This window comes from Anomaloglossus baeobatrachus, chromosome 11 (assembly GCF_048569485.1).
Source record: "Anomaloglossus baeobatrachus isolate aAnoBae1 chromosome 11, aAnoBae1.hap1, whole genome shotgun sequence".
Taxonomy (NCBI): Eukaryota; Metazoa; Chordata; class Amphibia; order Anura; family Aromobatidae; genus Anomaloglossus; species Anomaloglossus baeobatrachus.
Window position 1 is genome coordinate 144726038 of NC_134363.1, and position 23755 is coordinate 144749792.

Sequence of the window (23755 nt, forward strand, 5' to 3'; positions counted from 1 at the left end):
AAATCTTTTATGGTCAGGGGTATTGACGTGATTCACTGTGGGATTAGGGGGGGAAATGTCAAAAAGCTTTTGGCCCAACGTGAACTGAAATGGATTACCATTTTGGACACAGTCACACCAAAGGGCCTTAATGAGGCTCTAAACTTCGCCCCGTTTCTATGAGTGGCTCTTGTCATGTACTGCACCATTCCTTTCCTTTTTAATTTAGGGTATTTTTTAATTATTTTTTATTTGGTTTCTTTTTGGCCCCATCATTAATTTTCAGTGTTCCTAATTTAATTCTCTTGCCTTCATAGGACCTTGTCTAGTTATTATCCATTGTGGTCTACATGTCGGACTTGGACCTGACATCGATTTTTGGAAAAATTGTTCGCACATGATTCCCTTATGACATGGACGTACTGTCACTTTAAGAAGATCTCTTTATAATAATTCTCCTGTTCTTTGTTTTTATGTAATATGATTGATGCCATTGTTATCTCATTTCTGTGGTCTTATTTATGGGATGGCAAGGATACTTATTTATTGTTCATATTTTTCATTTCCAGCTATTAGCCTGTCCCGCCCTCTGGTTGCTGTGCGCGCTCCCATCGCGCGGTGGTCTGTCCCCGCTGCTTGCCCGGCGTCATTCTTGGTGGGGGTGGATGCTGCGGACCCCTGGGCCCGGGGGTCCACCGCGTCCCCCCTCACTGGATTGCCGGGGACGTGGTGCGGACTCTCACCGTGCTTTGGCGTGCGCGCCGTCATGGCAACCCGATGGCTGATTGACGGACTCTAGCTGGGAGCTGTGTCCCGCCCTCTGATCTCCGTGACCCATGTGCGCCGCTCGCCTTCCTTGCCCGCCCCTTGGCCGTCCTTGCTGGGTGGGGGTGGCCTTGGAGCACGTGTGCTGTGCTCCGGGCTCCCTCTCCCATTGGACGGCTGAGGGGTGTGTGATGTTGGGCGCGCGGTGCGCGTGTGCGTCGGCGGGGATCCGATTGGCTGGGACACATTTTCCAGGTCTTGGTCTGCCCAATGAAGTCATGTGACTTCCTACATAAGGTCCTTGAACGGCAATTGCCGTACACCTTCCCTGATGAAGCCAGCAGATGTAATCCATGCGAAACGCGCGTAGGAAGGCTCTTTGCACTGTCGTGGGACGCTCTGGTGTTCACCCCCCCTTCTTAATCATGTGTAAGTTATGGGTTCTTAGGGTCTTTTTCATGTGACTGGCTTGTTATTGGGTGACCCCTGCCCTGTTTAAACGGACCTATGCCGATTTGGCCGTACAACTTCATGTGCCCGGTCAGGGTGGAGGCGCCATACTTGGTGGTCATTTTTTGACTTTTTTAGTCTGATATTTGGAACCTCTGTCCTGTTTTAGGGATTTATGCTGATTTGGCTATATATAATTACGTTTCCTGCCAAGACAGAGACACCATAGTTATCAGCCAGCCACTTATGTTTATTTATGACCCTTTGCCCTTGCTAGTAATTTATGTTTACTTGGGGTGTTTATCACTTTTGCTCTCCCACTTATGTGTGGTAATTCCCCTTTTTCTTTATTAGCACCGCATATGTACTTTTTCTATAGTGATTGAAACCATTTTAATAAGAAATTTGTATAATAAAATTTTTGGATATTTTACACTAATAGCCTTGCAAGCTCCATTTCTTCTTTCTATGCTTAAGATTTATAGTATGTAGCTTGAACTCTTTCTTCCCTTTAAAAAAAAAAAAAAACTGCATTGAAGCCCTCTCTTATCTACTGCCCTATGGCTTTCATTGTAGAATCTATAAGAAAATTTGTAATGGACAATTTTTATCATTTCTTATATTGTATGTTTATACATACACAATATATTACAGAGATGCATTTGTTTTATTGCAGAATTTTCTGTTTCTGCAGAGCTTTTATTGCTGCGGGAGCTTTCCATATTCCGAGTGAAGTTATATGAAGTTAAGTGTCTCGCTGGTAACAATCTTGCTTGGTATTTAATTTTCTTTCGATGTTTTCTATTAGGACTGTAATGATGTCTGACTGATCATCCCTGGGTAGCTGTTCTGTAATCTGAAGCAGTTTCTTTGCCCATTCACTGGCCTGTAATAAAGCAAAGCCACATATCATTGTCTATATTAACTCCTATATTGTAGTCTATTATTCAATTCCATATGCATACAGTATATTTATATATTGTACTTTTTTATACAGTAACCAAATCCCATGAACTCAGGTCCTTATGGGTGCTTTCCACGAGGATGTAAAAGCCCATAAATCTTTACTCCTAGATCTCAGCGGCTACAGTTCACTAAGGCTAGGTTCACATTTCTGTTGTTTTGCATCAGTCACATGCGTTGCTTGACGCATGTGACTGATGCGTTGTACAGCGGATGACAAAGAACAGAATTCATGTCGGACTCCGTTGTGTGCGGGGGGCGGAGCATGATGGGAGCGGAGCGCGAGGGGGCGGAGCCGAGCGGGGCTGTGGCGCTGAGGACGTCAGTGCCGCGGGGACTACAGGGCTGGGGACAGGTGAGTGTGTGAGTGTGTGTGTGTGTACATGCGGAGTGCGGGTGGGGGCGGAGCCGAGCGGGGAAGTGTCGGCCTCCCTGCACCTGTATCCAGGGTAAATATCGGGTAACTAACAAAAGCGCATTGCTTGGTAACCCGATGTGTATCCTGGTTACGGGTGCAGGGAGCCAGAGAGAGCATGCGCAGCAAAATCCTACGAATTGCGCTGCTTAAAAAACGTTACAGGCTGCGTTCCTTCCGCCCCGCGGTCTGTCGTTCCACGACTGATCAGTCAGGCGGAGGGTGCAACGCAGCATCATCAGTCACAATCCACCGCTAATACAAGTCTATGGGGACAACGGAATCCGCCAAACGGATTCCGTTGTTTACCAGAGCAGCAGATTGTGACTGATACAATTTAACGGAAGTGTGAACCTAGCCTAAGGCTTCATTCACATATGCGTGTGATATGTTCAAGTGTGTGAGCTTGGGGTGGTGCGTGATCATGTGACCTCATTCCTGGGGTTAAAAATCAGTATATATTTCTGAATTTAGCATTCCTATGACTAAAGGGAGCTTTACACGGAGCGACATCGCTAGCGATGGCACCCGCCCCCGTCGTTTGTGCGTCACGGGTAAATCGCTGCCAGTGGCGCACAATCTCGCTTGTCCGTGTCACACGTACAGCCCTCCCTAACGACGTTGCTGTGGGCGGTGAACAACCTCCCCTGAAAGGGGGGGGAGGTTCGTTCGGCGTCACAGTGACGTCACAGAGTGGGCCGCCAATAGAAGAGGAGGGGCGGAGAGCAGCGGCATCTCCGTCACTCCCACCGTGGTGCTCGTTGAGGACACAGGTAAGCTGTAGTTCGTCGTTCACGAGGTGACACATGTAGCAATGCGTGCTGCCTCGGGAACGAAGAACAACCTACGTCCTCAACAACCAACGATTTTTTGAAAATGAACGACGTGTCAACGATGGATGATTTGGTGAGTATTTTCCATCGTTAACGGCCGCTCGTTGGTGTCACACGCAACGACGTTGCTAACGATGCCGGATGTGCATCACGGAATCCGTGACCCCGGCCATATATCGTTAGATACGTTGTTGCGTGTAACAGGCCTTAAGGACTCTGTAGTCCAAAATGCGTAAAGGCTGTCATATAGTTTTTTTTTCCCCTGTACAAGTTTAATGTGCTTTTTATGAAGATAATATTTTAATAAAGACAATGGGCCGGATTCAAGCTGGTCTTGATGAGGAGATGGGCATCAGACAAGAGGCATACACCTCTCACCACAAATCCTCCTCCAGACCCTGTCATGAATTTAATGAGCAGTGGTTGCTACACCCACGTCCCACTAGGTGAAAATCACGTGAGAATGCTAAATGTTGCAAGATTTTAGCGCAACCTTGAGTTGAGCAAAAAGTAGGCATTTTTTTAAAGCTTTTTACACCAGAAAACTAGTGTAAAAAGCTTTTATGTATTGGGCCCAAAGATTTTGTTTTTCTTGAGATACTGGATTGCAACTTTTTTCTACATGTAGGGTAGCTTTCTTATAAGCTGCTCAAAGGCATTAGATTTTTGTCAGGGAATCCACAAAGACTACAACTGAAGAATCTGAGGCACTTACTGTAACGGTGTATGAAATGACAGGACAGGGGCTCCTAGATTGGCCCTCAGACTTGAGACTATGTGCTGTCCCTTATCTTGGAGGTAGGCTTGATGGTAGCAAGTTCTGAGCCCCCAGTGTGACCCTGACTCCTGTCTGAGCCCTGATCTTACTCCACCTCTTTCCCCACCCTTGGTGCGGGTCGGAAACACAGTAACAAAACTCCAGAGAACTAACACGGACAAGAAAGAACAAAAATCGTACACACTGCACTTAAACACAAAAGAGAGACCATACATGTACAGGGGAATAAAGAAAAAGGAAGGAAGTAACGCACAACAGTGAAACTTCTACACCACTCAAAATCACAACTACAGATCACCAAGAACTGGATCACCAAAAAGAGTGAAATCGCTGGAGCTATGCTGAAGCTATTATCAGCTCTGAGTAGCAAGGTCCAGAATCTTATATAGGGAGGAGATGACTGTGATTGGTAATTAGCAACCTGAGCTCCTAGCAGAGTTGCCCAGGTCAGTAGGAATTAACTCCTGCAGGACTGAGCAACAATGCACATGAAACAGCCGACGCCCAGCTCTGGCTGAACAACTAGGAGACATCAAGTTGCCTGTCAGGCTCTGCAGTGTGCACAGGGCCTGATGCTACTGTGACAGCTAATGAGTCTTGTTCTGAACACCACATGACACTTACTTTATGAAAATCCCTGATGAGGAAGTAAAGCATAGCCAGAGTATGCATAATCCTTGCGATTTTGGCAGGATCTTTCTTCGGCGCCTGTTCTCTGATGTCATATATAGCACTGAGAATCTGAACTGCTTCTGCTTCCTGGTTTTCATCTATAAAAAGAAAATAAATAATTGCATGGAATTGATCAGCTGCTCCAAATATTTGCTGACTGGGTGATTTTTTCAATATTTGATTTTATCAATATTTGCTCACTGGGCGATTGGTTCACTTTACACTTTTGGGGGGGGTTTTCTCCCCTTTTTCCAAAAGCCATTTTTTTTTATTTTCATGTTAATACTTACATGTGAGTATGATAATTTTTTTACTATATTTTACAGTTGAGGTACGGCGACCGAAAAAAACACAATAATTCTGACATTTTTATTTATTTCTCTCTTTACAGTCTTTATAGTATAGGTTGATAAAAAAAATTGATAGATTGGACTTTTTTGGATGATGCTTATTTTGTATTTCTTAATTTTCAACCAGGGAAAAGGTGGTGACTAATATATATTTTTTTATTATATTTACAAAAAAAAAAAACAAGAAAAAAAAAAACCAACAAAACTAGTTTGGTCACTTGTGCTATATATATATATATATATAGTGGAAAGATGGCAGCAACAATGTGTCGGAAGAATTGGCAACGGTGGTTGATCGGAGCTAGCTCTGGTCGCTGCTGTTAGTGGCAGATGTATAACACAGCTTGCAACTGCAAGTATGATGTAAGCAGAGTTCCTGAGCCAACTCCATACAGCTACAGTGCCTACAAGTAGTATTCAACCCCCTGCAGATTTAGCAGGTTTACACATTCGGAATTAACTTGGCATTGTGACATTTGGACTGTAGATCAGCCTGGAAGTGTGAAATGTACTGCAGCAAAAAAGAATGTTATTTCTTTTTTTTTTTTTTTTTTAAATTGTGAAAAGTTTATTCAGAGGGTCATTTATTATTCAACCCCTCAATCCACCAGAATTCTGTTTGGTTCCCCTAAAGTATTAAGAAGTATTTCAGGCACAAAGAACAATGAGCTTCACATGTTTGGATTAATTATCTCTTTTCCCAGCCTTTTCTGACTAATTAAGACCCTCCCCAAACTTGTGAACAGCACTCATACTTGGTCAACATGGGAAAGACAAAGGAGCATTCCAAGGCCATCAGAGACAAGATCGTGGAGGGTCACAAGGCTGGCAAGGGGTACAAAACCCTTTCCAAGGAGTTGGGCCTACCTGTCTCCACTGTTGGGAGCATCATCCGGAAGTGGAAGGCTTATGGAACTACTGTTAGCCTTCCACGGCCTGGACAGCCTTTGAAAGTTTCCACCCGTGCCGAGGCCAGGCTTGTCCGAAGAGTCAAGGCTAACCCAAGGACAACAAGGAAGGAGCTCCGGGAAGATCTCATGGCAGTGGGGACATTGGTTTCAGTCAATACCATAAGTAACGTACTCCACCGCAATGGTCTCCATTCCAGACGAGCCCGTAAGGTACCTTTACTTTCAAAGCGTCATGTCAAGGCTCGTCTACAGTTTGCTCATGATCACTTGGAGGACTCTGAGACAGACTGGTTCAAGGTTCTCTGGTCTGATGAGACCAAGATCGAGATCTTTGGTGCCAACCACACACGTGACGTTTGGAGACTGAATGGCACTGCATACGACCGCAAGAATACCATCCCTACAGTCAAGCATGGTGGTGGCAGCATCATGCTGTGGGGCTGTTTCTCAGCCAAGGGGCCTGGCCATCTGGTCCGCATCCATGGGAAGATGGATAGCACGGCCTACCTGGAGATTTTGGCCAAGAACCTCCGCTCCTCCATCAAGGATCTTAAGATGGGTCGTCATTTCATCTTCCAACAAGACAACGACCCAAAGCACACAGCCAAGAAAACCAAGGCCTGGTTCAAGAGGGAAAAAATCAAGGTGTTGCAGTGGCCTAGTCAGTCTCCTGACCTTAACCCAATTGAAAACTTGTGGAAGGAGCTCAAGATTAAAGTCCACATGAGACACCCAAAGAACCTAGATAACTTGGAGAAGATCTGCATGGAGGAGTGGGCCAAGATAACTCCAGAGACCTGTGCCAGCCTGATCAGGTCTTATAAAAGACGAGTATTAGTTGTAATTGCAAACAAGGGTTATTCCACAAAATATTAAACCTAGGGGTTGAATAATAATTGACCCACACTTTTATGTTTAAAATTTATTAAAATTTAACTGAGCAACATAACTTGTTGGTTTGTAAGATTTATGCATCTGTTAATAAATCCTGCTCTTGTTTGAAGTTTGGAGGCTCTAACTTATTTGCATCTTATCAAACCTGCTAAATCTGCAGGGGGTTGAATACTACTTGTAGGCACTGTATCTTCGACGTAAGACGTATTATTACATCCTATGTAAAAGATATATTTTACATCCTATGTAGGGAAGTTGTTAAATGTCCACTTTACAGCCTTAGGCCGCATTCACACATTACTGCCGCAACACATTTACGAAAAACACAACAAACAAAAACTTTGTTTTTGCAGAAAATCTAAACAAATCACAGCAAAATGGATATTTTGTTTTGTTTTTTTCAAAACTTTGTCTCACATTAAGTTCTTATGTGCCGCCCCCGTGTCAGCAGCCGAGCTGCTTGGATCCGGGTTCTCAGTGGTTCGAGGGCCTCCGGATCCGGGGGTCGTGCGGCCTCTCAAATGAAGGGGGGTATTTACAAGGGATAGTATAGAGTTCGTGATGCCACTCGTGGTATGTGGTAATTAGGAGTACCACCTCTGCAGTTGGGAGTACCCCGGGATGATGGAATGGGGCAGCCAGGTGTTAGAACTCTCCACGAGTAGGGGGAATACCCTGGGACTCGGTGTTTGAGAGGGATGCAATTGGGTGCCAGGGGGGTCACTCAGTCCATTAAGCAGACACCAACAATTGGTAAACCAAGTCTCTGGACACCGCTGCCGCTGAGGGGAGCTAGTTTGGGTCCCGTCCCCAATGGTGCTGCCTAGTGATCTGTGACCTGCCTCCTGGCAATAAGTTTACTTCTCTGGTGGTCCCGGTTAGTGTGAAACTTGCCGGGTCCTGCTTCCCACTATGGCTAAGTGTGGGAGCATGCCCTCAGGGCTCACGCTTGGGATTTTCTGGACCGTTTTGGATTGGAAAGTCCTATCCCCCTCGTGCTAGTGCCCCAATTTTGGAGTGGTTGGGAACAAATCTTGAAGGCTCCGTTCTTGTCGGGTAAATTATCGGGTTGCCTGAAGCTACTCCCCGACCTAGGGTCCACGTACCCCGTCGTACCTCGGTCCCGGACAGGTGATGGTGCAAGGCCGCCGGCTGTCCTCCTCGACAGATCCATGCCCCTTGTCACGATCCCTTGCAACCGGGGGTCCGTCTCCTCTAGGCCCAGACCACAGTCTGCACCCTAGACAGTTTTCCAGGAGCCCCAATCTCGACCTCCTCTAAGTTCCTCACAGCTCGAGGGTTACTTCCTCACTCTTCACTTACTACACTCCTCACCTACCCTCCCTAGCCACCCAGGTGGGCGACTCTATTTCACTCAAGCCGTCCACTGGTGTGTTTGGTGGGTGTGGTGGAAGGTGTATCTAGGATTTGATTCGCTGATGTAGGCAACACCATATGGTTAGGGACCCAAACCAAGAAGGAGGTGGATATTGCACGGGAGGGCAGATTGTGCAATATCCTGTGACGACCCAATAGTCCAGGGGTGTCACACTTATAATGACATACCTAAACATTCCTGATCAGCATCATCAAACCATACAGGGCCACTTTTCAACGACGCTTGTATCCGAACCTCCACCAGTCTGCTGAGATGAGCGTGCCATATATCAGTGACCTGAGAAACAAAACCATCATGTGATATTTTATTATTGCTACCCAACACATAAAAGGTGCTGCTTACTACACAATGCTATGTTACGCATCACATATATAGTGTTCAGCATAAATTAGTACACCCCACTGAAAAGTACAATTTTAATCAATATCTCACTGAATACAAGAACAATTTCTACAATTTTGTCAAGAATGAGTTTCATAGAACATTTGTTTAACCTATAACATGAAAGTGAGGTTATTAATATAATTTTCATTACAAAATCTTCAATTTTACTCAAATTAGTTTATCCAGAAATGAATAAAAACTATCAAAAACAAGTATTTTTAAGGACAGCATCAAGTTTTCTTGACATGGAATGAACAAGTTGGTGACATATTGTAAGATCGATCTTTTTCCAACCTTCGTAGAACGACATCTATTAGAGCCTGGATGTTGTATGGGGAGTGATGGCAACTTTTGTCTTCAGAATTCCCCATAGGTTTCGGTTGGGTTCAGATCCGGAGACACTCAGTGCTGAATCACTTTCACCCTATTCTGCTTCAGAAATGTAACAGATGTGTGTTCTGGATCATTGTTATATTGGAAAAGTGCACGTCTACCAAAGGCACAGAGTGATGGTGGTATCTTTTCTTTCTATATAGAGCAGTACATCTGTCACTTCATGATTCCAGAAATGAGATGTAGCCCCTCAACACCAGGAGCTCTTGTACAGTCCCACATAAGGACATTGCCACCATCATGTCTCACTATTTTTCTAAATTAATTTTTCTAAATGCATGGTTCCTACAGTGAAATATGGTGGAGGCAGTATCCTTATGTGCGGACTGCATGACTGCTGAAACTCCATCTTGTCAAAATTTCCAAAATTGTTCTTGTATTTAGTGAGCCGTAGATTAAAATCTTACTTTTCAAAAGGGGTGTACTCATTTATACTGAGCACTGTATGGTCCTATTGTGTGATTAAAAGTGGCATTAATGTATATGACTTGCACTGGCCATGAAAGATGCGGAACCCACAACAAGAGGTTGTGAGCCAATGCCTTTAATTATCCATTTTTGGAAAGCTAGGTGACATTAAGGCTCTGTGCACACAACGTCTTTTTAGGCGAGTTCCGCCTGGATATTTTATCTGCCTTGTGTGAACTTAGCCTAAGCGTGAAAATAATCATTGATATGAATTGTAAAGACAATAGGAAGACGTACCTCAGAATACAGAGAGTCGGCAATGTCCATTTTATTCTGCCGAAAAAATATATTGGCCATATGGAAAAACCCTCCAGAAGTGCTGATATGGTTTGGTTCTGAAACTGTACTTGCAAAAAAAACCTAAGAGAAATAAAACAATGTCCAGTTACATGGTTACTTGAACTAGATAGGAGGAATAGCTCACCCCACATCCATGCATGATCTGTTTGACTGTGCATGCAGTGTTTTCTATGGAAAGGAAGACTAGTAAGCCACATCATCTGTTAGGAGAGAATTTCCCATACACATAAGATAGGCCGTTACGGTTTTGGTTGACTTTGCTCTAATTTGCATAAACCTCTATAATCTGTGGATGTTACCCCCAAAACCCTTAATCTTATAATTGCCTAAACCAAAAAGCCCTGTAAATAATGATCTACTCTGTTTGGTCACTTCTGATACATACCTTTAAAGGTATATGTATACTTTTGTCTCTCAATTCTTTTGGGTTTGCGGCTCCAATTCAGGCCAATGTCTCTCTATGGTGACAATCTGGAAACAAACTTTGTGTGTAGTCTAATCCTGCAGAAATAGTAGTTACCATGAACAGTGGAGGTCAAGATAAGGTCCAGAAGACCAAGCAAAATTTCTGTGAGGCCTCCGACACACATCCGTGCCGCCGGTACGTGTTTGCCATTTTTTGCGCGTACCGGCGGCACGGAGACACGTTCAGCAATGCTATCATTATGCTCATTTAATATTCACTTCACTGCGGCCGGCAGCAGTGGGGAGACGGCAGGGCTGGAGACCGAAGATCAGCACCACGGTCAGCAGCGCGGACCACGTGAGTATGCAAATTACCGGTTCTACGTGTGCTATCGTGGATAGCACACGTAGAACACACGTGGACCGCACGTACCCGAGACACGTACTTACCACACGCAACACGCAGGGTAAATACGTGTCTCGCGGCACGTGCGTGTTTTTAACGGAAGTGTGTTTCAGGCCTGAGAGCTGCTCAAAGGAATGCTAGAGAGGCAAATCAGAACCCCCTGCTTGACTGCAAAAGACCTTCAGGAAGAGTTAGCAAACGCTGGAGTTGTGGTACGTTGTTCTACTGTTCAGAGACACCTACACAAATATAGCCTTCATGGAAGAACATCAACAGAAAATTTCTCCTTCGTCCTCACCATAAAATTCAGCATCAGAAGTATGCAAAAGAACATCCAAACAAGCCTGATTCATTTTTAAACAAGTCATGAGGATTGAGGAGGTTAAAATACAGCTCTTTGGCCACAATGAATTAAGAGATGTGTGGAGAAAAAAAGGGCACATCTCTCCAACTATTAAGCATGGGGGTGGATCAGTCATGCTTTGGGGTTGTGTTGCAGCAAATGGCACGGGGAACATTTCACGGGTAGAGGGAAGAAATTAATTCAATGAAATTTCAACATATTCTTGATGTAAATATAACACTATCTGTAAAAAAGCTGAAGTTGAAAAGAAGATGGCTTGTACGAATGGCTAATGATCCTAAACACACGTCAAAATCCACAATGGACAATCATAAAAGGCGCAAGCTGAAGGTTTTACAATGGCCCTCACAGTCACCTGATCTGAGCATCATTGAAAATCTGTGGCTAGACCTCAAAAGAGTAGTGCATGCAAGAAGAGTCAGGAATCTCACAGAACTGGAAGACGTCTCCAAGAAAGAGCAGAGTATGCAAGACAAGACAAGAATCTCACAGAACTGGAAGACGACTCTAAGGAAGAGCAGAGCATGCAAGATGAGCCAGTAATCTCACAGAACTGGAAGACGACTCTAAGGAAGAGCAGAGCATGCAAGATGAGCCAGTAATCTCACAGAACTGGAAGACGACCCAGGAATCTCACAGAACTGGAAGACGTCTCCAAGGATGAGCAGTGTATGCAGGACAAGCCAGGAATCTCACAGACCTGGAAGACTTTTCCGAGGAAGAATGGATGAAAACAAAGGATTGAAAAAGTCTTAGGGCCGTTTTACACTTGCATTGTTTTGACGGAAACGGGATCCGTCACATATGCCGTACAGTTCATTTATTTACAGTTGAAGTGCGAAACCATGCGGGTTGTGTCTTTCATGCAGTACCCGCATGTGTCCACATGATGTCGCGCTTCCACTGTAAATAAATGAACTGTACTGTATGTGTAACAGAGCCCGTTTCCGTCAAAACAGCGCAAATGTGAAACGGCCCTTAGCTGGCTACAAAAAGCATTTACAAGCTGTGATACTTGCCAAAGGACTAGGCACTAACCATGCAGGGTGAACAAACGTTTGCATTGGCCCATTTTCCTTTTTTGTTAACTTTAAAATGTAAAAGATGAATATATATATATATATATATATATATATATATATATAGAGATATACTGTATTACTGTATTTATATTTATTTTTTTGTATATATATATGTATATATTTTTTTTTAATTTTATTTGTATTTATTTTTTTTTTGCCTAAAATGCAAAGGAAATGTGTAATCTTTAACTTTATGGCTTTTAGAGATCATTTCATCTTTAACTTGCTTAACTGTTCACAATAAGAACAATTTTGACCAGGGGTGCCCAAACGTTTGCATGCCGCTGTTTTTCTTCGTAACCTTTTGAATTTCAGTTAGCAAGAAATAGAGGTAAAAATAGTTATGACATGGCTATTTGTTACCTGTAGCCACAGACACACATAGATGTGCATAGGGTCTGCATATACAAAATTAAATTCGTTTTTAAATCAATACTTGAAGATGCATTGGAGCGATGAAAAAACAATGATAATAAAGGTGGACACAACATATAGTAAATATTTCTAGATAATGCTGGAGAAGCAATTTTTTCTTAGAAGAATGGTGCATATAATGAAATACCCGCACTGGATAGGAGCTATAATCGCCAAAAACTCTTAAAGGATTCCTCCTCATTGAAGTGCATTAAATTTGATGACATGAGCTCAGTTATTTGCATGTTTTGACCAAACTTTTTAGATTACACGGTGTTTTACTTTTTATCAATTAATCTGTTGTCTGGAATTGATTAAATATGATGGACGACAGCATAATGCACGCTCACCTCATGTAAAATGCATCAAAATGGCGAATAGATTATTCCACAGTAACTGTATACTAATTCCTTATCAAGATGATATTTTTTTATGATGAGATGAGTTTATGCTTTCAATTAGAGATGGGAGAATCGATTCGCAGGACTCCGGTTCATCGGTCAGGGCAATAAACTGTGACTTCTGGATTGGAGTCCTGTGAGTCTCGTTACCGACATTCCCAACTGGATTTGTTTTACTAGCTGGACAGGTGGGATGTTGTGAGTAGGAGTCACACCGGAATGATGACGTCACACCAGCAGGCCTCCTACCCAACGATCAGAGATCACTGACCTGGCCAATAGATCGGAGTCCTGCAAATCCATCCTCTTGTCTCTACTTCCAATTATAAAAAATGTGGGACGGTCTTTCTGGTTTTATGTGCATTTATTATTGTATAAATAAATATGTCTAAAACTTTCTGTAACGCTCGCCGTTGGAGATGGTGAAGCGGCAAGCAGAAGTGGACCCAATGGACCACAGGCAGACCCCGGGCTTACCCTTTAGTGAGAGAGGCTTGACTAAGCGCCCACCACGAGGCAGATACCAGGTGCTACTCCCAGGGCAGAGACCGGGACTGTGGCAGCTGACCCCCAAGGCAAGGGCGGACAGGAGTAGACAGGCTAAGGCTGATGGCACAGCTGGGTTGGACAGGCACAGTCTCTGGTGCAGCAAGGACTACCGGCGTAGCTGAGGCTGGAGGCATGGCTGGGATGGACAGGCACAGTCTGGTGTGGCAAGGACTACCAGTGTAGCTGAGGCTGGAGGCATGGCTGGGATGGACAGGCACAGTCTGGTGTGGCAAGGACTACCAGTGTAGCTGAGGCTGGAGGCAGGCCGGGACAGACAGGCAAGGTCTCTGCTGTAGCAAGGACTACCAGTGTAGCTGAGGCTGGAGGCACAGCCAGGACGGACAGGCGGTGAAGTAGTACACTGTAACAAAAGCACAGCGGACAACTAGCTGGCTAGGATACAGAAACACTAGCTAAATAAACACATTGATCAGGCACTTCCCTTAGTGGGAGAGTGCCTTATGTACCCAGTGCCTCTCAGCGATAGGATGAGAGGCACTTCCTGGGAGTGATGAGATGGTTCTTTAAGAAAACGACAGCAGCGCATTTGCACCCCAAGAACACTCCCGGTGGACCTGTGCGACGTGCATATGCCCCGGGAAGATGAAACAGAAAGCGCACATGTGGGGGAGTGAGGAGACGCAGGGGCACATAGTGAGGGACGGCTGTGGCAGTGAGTCAGCGCACGTCCCTGCAGGGAGGAGAGCGCAGGGACGCCAGCTCTACACTTTCTAATAAGCTTTGTGCTTCAATTACAATATCTTTGGTAGTTTGTTACAATGTATCAGTTTGGAGTAAAGGCTGTTTTGTTCCCAGAGCAAAGACAATATTGTAAAATGAAGATACAAATTAATCTATTTACCCATTGAAATATTTAAATTATTATAATAATAACATTTTTCAATTGGACAACAGCAGAATCAGTGGCTCCTAAGAGCAGCTCTGTGTCTATATTCTGAATAGGAACCTGGAGAAAACGTGGACCAATCTGTGCTGCTGTTGAAAACGATGAAGAGTTCAATACAATGAATAGATGAAAGGTGCTTTATTATCTACGCGTTTCAAAGTAAAAACCCCACTTCTTCATCAGGATAGTCACCAAGTTACCTATCCTGAAGAAGAAGTGAGGTTTTTACTTCGAAATACGTAGATAATAAAGCGTCTGAATGAGGTCTTATTACACAAATACTACCGATGCAACTATATATCCATTTTACAGACCCTACAGAATACATATGGTTGCTTCTGGCACATAGCAGAAGAGCAACTTCATTTAGAGATTTTTTACTTACATCATTAGACAGATGTCGGAGTGACTCCTCAAATTCCCCCTTGGCTGAGTAAAGCAGTCCTAGGTTGCGGTGTAGTTTGGATTTGATGGAATTGCTGCAGTCTGTAGTCTTTAGCACAGTCCAGTAGGCTCGGGACAGATATTCTTCTGCCTGGGTCAGATGGCCAAGACCTAATTATAAAATGACACAAGTACACAATAATATATGGAACACATCATTCATGAAAGCAGGCCAGAAAAATGAGGGCCAAATAGAAGGACTGCTCTGTGTGCCTCCAGCTCTTTATCAGAGGCATCACTACTAGGACAGAACTGCGGTCAACATAAAGATAACACCACCCCTGTGTGATCACAACCTATGTCCGAGGCAGTCTTGCAAGCTCGTTGCCTCGGAATAACCCTCGACTCTGCTCTATCCTTCAAGCCACACAGCCAAGCCCTCTTCACCTCCTGCCCACTACAACTCAAAAATATCTCTGGGATTCGTCCATTCCTTAACCAAGAATCAGCAAAAACAATAGTGGATGCCCTCATCATCTCCCACCTCGACTACTGCAATCTCCTGATCTGTGGCCTCCCTTCTAACACTCTTGCACCCATCCAATCTATCTTCTGCCCGATTAATCCACCTCTCTCCTCGCTATTCCCTGACCTCTCCTCTCTGCCAATCTCTTCACTGGCTTCAAATTGCCCAAAGACTCCAGTTCAAAACCCTAACCATGACCTACAAAGCCATCCACAACCTGTCTCCTCCATACATCTGTGATCTAGTCTCCCGGTACCTACCTGCATGTAACCTCAGTTCCTCACAAGATCTCCTTCTCTACTCCTATCTTATCTCCTCTCCCACAATTGCATACAAGACTTCTCTCGTGCCTCCCCCATACTCTGGAACGCTCTTCCCAAGCATATCAGACCCTCACCTATGTTGGAAAGCTTCAAAAGGAACCTGAAGACCCACCTCTTCCGACAAGCCTACAACCTGCAGTAACCATCAGACCAGTACACCACTGCGCAACCAGCTCTGTCCTCACCTACTATCCCTTCACCTATCCCCAGTAGACTGTGAGCCCTCGCGGGCAGGGTCTTCTCTCCTTCTTTAGCAGTCTGTTTTTATATTGTTTATGATTATTGTACTTGTTTTGTATGTATACCCTCTTCACATGTAAAGTGCCATGGGATAAATGGCACTATAATAATGAATAATAATAATCTTCTTCCAGGCCCAGGCTGGCCACCAGTATTGCAGTGAATGTCCAATACCACAATGCTCACCACCATGGCCAAATGGGCAGCTAGCACCTAAATGCCCCTCACTCAAGTGCAATGTATAAAATGAGATGTTCATTGGAAAATAGTAATATGGCAAAGGGCAATTTGCAACCAAAGGCTAGCATCAGGCTTCTGGGCCGTGATGCAAAATATCCACATCAAAACCCATTTAGTGTACTGCTTCTCTATTGTGGATATGGGGCCATTGCATGCCCTAAAGCACCAGAACCAAAATATCTGCATAGTGCAATATGCGCTATGGCTATGTCACCATTTACAATAATAGCATAGGTTACACCACATACAGATATTCATAAGTTGCCCTACTTACCAATGTTAGCTTCAGCAAGGATGAGGTAGACTGGTACTAACTCCACGGACGCCAGTCCATACACATCAACACTGAAAGACAGGGAATGGGAGGCTGTAGGAATCGCATCCACGTGGCGTCCTTCATACAGGAGTCTCTGAGCTTCCTTAGTGGTCAGTTCTATTAAATGTTTCTATAGGAGGGACACACATTCGTTTACTGTCACAGTTATAGAGGACCTGGAGTAACTAAAAAATAAAAATATTGCGTTGGATTTAACTCTAAAGGCCCTATTACATGCTACGATTTATCTGACGATATGTCGTCGGGGTCACGGTCGTCGTTAGTGATGTTGTTGCGTGTGACACCTACGAGTGACTCCGAACGATCTTAAAAAGTGCGAAAATCGTTGATCGTTGACACGTCATTCATTTTCAAAATACTGTTCGTCGTTTGGAACACAGCAGACATATTGCTACGTTTGACACCTCACCAATGACGAACAACATCGTTAGTGCATCCGTCATCAGCGACGCGGGCGCGTCGTTACAAGCAATGCTCCACGCCTCCTCCGCTCTGATTGGTGGTACCAACTGCGTTCTGAATTGGCATGCATGGTTGATAAGGCGGACACAATTATACGTCTCTGTTGTTGCTGGAATCATTGGGAGGATTGCTGTGTGACGGTGTCCACACGACCGCCTTGGTCAAACAATATATCGCTGAACGATGTAGCGTCGTTTGTGAGATGGGTACGTGTGACAGCTACAAAACGACCTATGAGCGATCTCGGCAAATCGTATCAACGATCTGGGCGTGTCACATTGCTAACGAGATCGCTAGCGATATCGTTGTGTGTAAAGCGGCCTTAAGTGTGAACAGGCTACAGATATATCATTGGATACCAATAGTATCTTCAACCAGACTGGCTTTCCAATTCACCACTATTTATTGATCATGTGTGATTGTATAGCACCAACATATACTTCAGCGCTTAACACTGGGGCATGCAACCTAAGGTCACTATCATGCCTTTATGAAGTGTGGAAGGAAACCCATGAAAATGCATGACAAATATGTTGTCAGATGAAACCCAGGACCCCAGAGCTGTAAGGATCTAGCATGCAGCTAAACAGGGACAAAATACTGAAAAAGGAATTATTATTATTAATATTAAAGGGAATATATTTTTACTAACTAAAAATATATTTTATGTGCCAATCAGTTTGTTTTTTTTCTTATTCTGGTTGCAAATTTTTTATTTTTATTTCCAGGCATAATGATGAGGGTTGTCACCTTGCCCGGACTGCTGTTAACAGAATCTAGAGACCAAGGGGGCTACTAGGGCACCGCTCCTCTACAACGTTTATATAGTGACGAGCTTAGATACAGAAGCTCAATACATTTTTCAGATGCCAATTCAAATTAGTGGAAAGTGAATTCAATTCAGGTATATTCGGTGATGTTGTGACCACCATGATGACTGCACACGAAGCAAACTCTTACCTTGCCACTAAGGCACCTTGCACACTGCATTATGACCTACGTTCAGTGGTCTCATCAGGGTTTCCGTCTGAACCAAACCCCCCCCCCCATGAAAAAAAGGGATTCAGACGGAGGTGTCGATGGGACCACTGACTATAATGGTGCAGACAAAGTCACCGTCTACTATGTCTGGGTGTTCGCCTGCAGAAAGTGTATACACTCAAAAATGGTACAAGACAAAGCACATGGTGACTAGATCTGCACCATTCTAGTCAATGGCCCCGTCGGTGCATGCGTCCGAAACCTGTTTTGTGGGGGGGTGTGGATGGAAGTCCCGATGGGGCCACTGACTATAATGGTGCAGATGGAGTCACTGTCTACTTTGTCTTGGTGTCTGCCTGCAGAAAGCATATATGCCCTAAAATGGTGCAAGACAGAGCACACTGTGACTCTGTCTGCACCATTACAGTCAATGGCCCCGTCAGCGCATGTGACCGAAACCTGTTTTGCGGGAGGTTCGGATGGAAGCCCCGGCGGGACCAGTGAACTTAGGTCATAATGCAGTGTGAAAGCGACCTTACTCCAATGGCCTCTGCATTTTGCAGTGCAATACTTTCCCCTTTGTGTCTATCACAGTAATAGTGCCCTTGCTTTGTGCTCCCACAGAGTAAAAATTTAACCCCCCATAAAATATTGCCCTATTTGTTCCCAACAGAAAAAGTTTTCTGCTCCGTGCCCCCGCATTGTACTCCTACCGCCTTTATTCCCCAGGTAGAAATGTTGCTTACTGTGTGCCCCCTAAAGTAATAATTCACTGTTGTACAAAAGCTGTTATGCTTATAAGTATTCATACCCCCACTGTTATTGCTCCCCTAGTAATTTCCCTTTATGCTCCCCAAGTCCTCTATAGAATAATAAAGACTACATTTGTGCCCCCAAAGTAACATATTAGGCCCGATTCATTCGCATTTTTTTTCACTATTCCTTTTAGGCTTGTAAATTGAAATGAACTGTAGGACAGAGGAGTGCGAGGGCTCACCTTGTTGGGTTGTGAGAGTAAAAACTACCTGTAACCGTTTCAAAGACCTGGCTGCTGCAGCCTCACCTGGATGTAAACTGGAAAGCGGTGGTGGAAGGGGTTAACGATATGTTGCCTTGAAGGAAAAGACAGTCCAAAAGTACTTTGATGGTGATTTTATTGTACAACGCGTTTCAGAAATTCCATCTCCTTCATCAGGACACAGGTTATGTGATTTTGTCCTGATGAAGGAGATGGAATCTCCGAAACGCATTCTACAAATAAATCACCATCAAAGTACTTTTGGACTGTCTTTCCTTCATGGCAGTGTGGCGTTAACCCCTTTCACCACCGCTTTATACTTTTTAGGCTTGTTGTATCTGTTTTTTTACTCAAATTCTTCAAAATGATGCACACGGTTCATTGATATTGCACAACATAAAAAATGCTTTCATTTTGTCTTTGACCTGTTTTGCAACTTTTTTAAGACACATGGATCGTAAAATGGCGCAAAAATAGTGTTCATATAAAATCACTTCTGGGGGGAGGGAATTGGAGCATATTTGTGCTAAATTTTTGCAGCAATTTAATAAGTCTTATTTAATGAATCAGCTGAAAACTTCTGGATATCCTAAACCGTGTACACAATGGCAAACATGTAAGAAAAAAAAAAAGACAAACACATAAATTAGGCTTTAAAAAGACGTAAATTAAAAGTTGAATTAGGTATAAATCAAAAACAGGTGATAAAACACCAAAAACTATACTAAAAACAGGCACTAATGAAATAATAAATCTGCACCATTGTGCTTTAATACTATGACATTTGCAACAATGTGTGGATATACAGTGACATCAGAAGATTCTGTACCTTTCGCTGCAATAATTGCTGCATAGAATGAGATCTTTCTGCTGCAGAATTCAAAAAAGGGACTGGAGTGCGGACCGGGATCAGCAGCTGGCATATCTTCTCGTGAATACTCGTCCAGTCTGCCCGCTGGTGCTCCACGCCACTTGTGAAAAGAGTAATATTACATATATTATATATCAGGTTACAAAGTCCGGACTATTGTACATGAAAGTAAAGGTTGCAAAATCTCAGGCAGTGTGAATAAATGTCAAGGGGGTTCCATACTGCTATACATTTCTCAATGGGAAATGTTAGGCTAGGTTCACACTTGCGTTGTTTTGCATCAGTCACAATCCGTCGCCTTGAGTAATTACGGTATCCTGCAAAATATTTTGCAGGAATCCAGTTTTTCCCCATAGACTTCTATTAGTGACGGATTGCGACTGATGATGCTGCGTTGCATCCGCTGCATCGCAGTCAGTCGTTTTTTAACTGACCGCCGGGCGGGAGCAACGCAGCCTGTAACGTTTTTTGAGCAGCGCAATCCGTAGGATTTTGCTGCGCATACTCTCTCTGGCACCCTGCACCCGTAACCAGGATACACATCGGGTAACCAAGCAATGCGCTTTGGTTAGTTACCCGATATTTACACTGGTTACGTGTGCAGGGAGCCAGCGCTAAGCGGTGTACGCTGGTATCCAAGATAAATATCGGGTAACCAAGCAAAAAGTGGTTTGCTTTTAGTTACCCGATATTTACCCTGGATACGTGTGCAGGGATCCCGACACTTCCCCACTCGGCTCCGCCCCCTCCCGCACTCCGCATGTACACACACACACGCGCTCACTCACTCACTTGTCCCCAGCCCTGCAGTCCCCGCGGCACTGACGTCCTCAGCGCCACAGCCCCGCTCGGCTCCACCCCCCTCGCGCTCCGCCCCCCCCGCACACAACGGAGTCCGACAATGATTTCTGTTCTTTGTCATCCGTTGTACAACGCATCAGTCACATGCGTCAAGCAACGCATGTGACTGATGCAAAACAACGGAAATGTGAACCTAGCCTTACCAAACATTAGTTAGACAACTGGGTAACCAAAAACTTGGCAATAATGTAACAAAACCACAAAAAAAAAAAGAGTAGAGTTAACATTTTTAAAAAATTAAAAGATAAATAAGGTGCATGTAAAAAAAAAAGTAATTGTTAGAAACATCTGTACTCAAGAAAAAAGGTGCAAAAACAATGAGGATTCATCCCCTATGCATGGAAAGTTAATGCAGTTGTGCACAGTTTCACAGTCGTGCAGCTCCACCAGTCTTTCTAGGTGTCCAGCATCTTTAAAGGGAACCTGTCACCAGATTTGGTGACTATAAGCTGTGGCCACCACCACTGGGCTCTTATATACAGTATTCTAACATGCTGTATATAAGAGCCCAGGCCGCTGTGTAGAACGTAAAAATCACTTTATAATACTCACCTAAACGGTCGGTGCAGTGCAGACTGGTCGGATGGGTGTCTCCATTCTCTGATACCAGCGTCTCCTCTTTCGGCCATCTTTGCCCTCCTTCTTCTGAAGCCTGGGTGCATGACGCGTCCTACGTCATCCACACTATCTGGCATTGAGGTCCTGCGCAGGTGCACTACAATACTTTGATCTGTCCTGCTCAGAGCAGATCAAAGTGCACCTGCGCAGGACCTCAATGCCAGATAGTGTGGATGACGTAGGACGCGTCATGCACCCAGGCTTCAGAAGAAGGAGGACAAAGATGGACGAAAGAGGAGGCACCGATACTGGAGTACAGAGACACCCATTCGACCAGTCTGCACTGCACCGCCCCTTAGGTGAGTATTACAAAGTCATTTTTACGCTCTACACAGTGGCCTGGGCTCTTATATACAACATGTTAAAATGATGTATATATGTATATAAGAGCTCAGTGGTGGTGGCTGCAGCTTATAGTCACCAAATCTGGTGACAGGTTCCCTTTAATTATAAAATAATGAACCTTGCGGAGCTATTTTGTCCATTATTTACAATAGATCCTCAGGTGTAAATATAAATAAAGCATACGCTTCCTATTTTTGCAGTCAAAACTAAGTTAAAATCAATGGAACACTGATGTATTATACAGAGATTTAGGATATGGGGCCACATGGCTTTTTTTTTGCGTTTTTCCTTGCTTAATTTAATCAATAAAAGCAAGGAAAAAGCATCCCAGCAAAGTGTGTGAGAATCCTGACTTGCTGTGCACACGTTGCTTCTTTTTTCCTTGCAGATTTTGTTGCTGAAAAAAAGAAGCAGCATGTCAATTCTTTCTGCATTTTTTTTCTGCGTTTCTATAATTCCCTGCAAGTGTTTTATCACTACAGTGGATTATATTGCAGCACTTTGCCTCATGGTGTGTGAGGCTCTCCATAGCTTAGTAACCAAGGGTCGTCATGGTGACAACCCAGGGTTACCATGGCAGCGATCGTGATCGCATTACAGGGACCCGATCACCAGGGAGAAATAAGTGATCCCTCTCCCTGCCACCTGAATACTGCAATTGCACTGATCGCAGCATTCAGGGGTTTAACTGCCGGGAGGGGCGCAGGCACTGCTCAAGGCAGTGAGAGCTGGGTCTCCGGCTGTAGCATCAGCTGGAGACCGGGTGGTGATTGCGGGGGTACAGCTCCTGAACCCCTGCGATTGCTATAGCTAAAAAAAAGCACAAAAAAGCAGAAAAAAATTGTGCAAACACAATAAAAAATGTGCGTTTTTTTCTGCTGTGCTTTTCCTGCCAAAACATGCTTTTTTACGCGCAGAAAAGCACATAATAAAAAAAAAAAAAAAAAATCAACATGGGCACATAGCCTAAAACCTTTTGGACAAATTTTAAAGAGTAGTTTAGTATAATATATAATAATAATTAATTAATAATAAGTGAATGACTGCATGTAAAAGCCTATAGTAATGATCACATCTGTAAAGTGCTGTGGAATTAATTGAGCTATATAAGTGAGTAAATTACATAAATAAATAGTAAATACTAATCCATAACCTGCACTCTGTATGTTCTCCCCGTGTTTGCGTGGGTTTCCTCAAGGGTCTCTGGTTTCCTCCCACACTCGAAAGACAGACAGATAGGGACTCTAGATTGTGAGCCCCAATGGGGACAGTATTACCAATGTATTTAAAGCGCTGTGGAATTAATAGCGCTATATAAATGAATAAAATTATTATTATTATTTATTTTGCATCTGTTGGCGCCATCTAGTGGTCACCAGCAGTAATGCAAGTGAGAATCTGTGTGCTTGCGCCCCCTGGTGGCTATACATATATATGTGCCAAATCACTCGATTACATAGTACTGTAATTTGGGAGGGGAAAAAAAGGTCGATTTGCACCAGATCTGATCGTCATCGTATATCCCCGTGTTAGTAATAACATTGCACAACACTTCTGCCAGCACATCCTACTCACCAGTAATACGTCACTTTGCAGTCCCTGCACTGTATATAAGCCGGGTTGTGGCACAGCTCGCACTGCAGCTTCACCCCTTTGGGGTTAGCCAGGGGGTTCACGATCGCCATCTGACGGCTCAAATCACTGCAATGTGCTAAATCCAGCAGCCAAGAAGTCGGTTGCTAGGGACGCTGAGATTGGTTGCCATGTGACGTCATCTCGGCCGTGATTGTGAGGCTGCTGTCAGCAGGGCATGATGGGACTTGTAGTATCTGGTGTATGGGAAATAAATATTCCCCAGGATGTGCAGGGAGTAGCGCAGACCTATCAGGGCTCATAAGAGATGACATTCAGTCATAGAGACCCCTCATGGACTCAGTTTAGTAGAATCAGAGGAATCTGTGGCTACAATCCAGCTGTGCCCCTGTAATACTGGCCACAAAATCCCAATCAGTGGGGTAGGGTTGATAGGAAAATGGGCCCTGATTAATAAAAGGCACACAATTCCGC

General features: G+C 44.1%; 1 protein-coding gene across 1 annotated transcript; it reads right to left on the reverse strand.

Annotated features, from left to right (window-relative positions):
• Positions 1–1708: 1708 nt before the first annotated feature.
• ZMYND12 (zinc finger MYND-type containing 12) lies at positions 1709–23427 on the reverse strand. The gene is made up of 8 exons (XM_075327800.1): positions 23264–23427; positions 19823–19964; positions 16470–16641; positions 14868–15037; positions 9892–10014; positions 8577–8685; positions 4808–4953; positions 1709–2080 (listed from the first exon to the last, which is right to left on the reverse strand). Exons 1-8 carry the CDS (start codon positions 23371–23373, stop codon positions 1940–1942), a joined length of 1113 nt encoding a protein of 370 aa, XP_075183915.1. The 5' UTR covers positions 23374–23427; the 3' UTR covers positions 1709–1939.
• Between the last annotated feature and the right edge of the window lie 328 nt (positions 23428–23755).

Coding starts and splice junctions, on each gene's coding strand:
- ZMYND12 (XM_075327800.1), bottom strand. CDS start 23,373: ATGGCGATCGTGAACCCCCTGGCTAACCCCAAAGGGGTGAAGCTGCAG. Junction 10,015..14,867: donor TCCGACATCTGTCTAATGAT/GTAAGTAAAAAA, acceptor TATTTCTCTTAG/GTTTTTTTTGCAAGTACAGT. Junction 2,081..4,807: donor TCATCAGGGATTTTCATAAA/GTAAGTGTCATG, acceptor GCTTTATTACAG/GCCAGTGAATGGGCAAAGAA.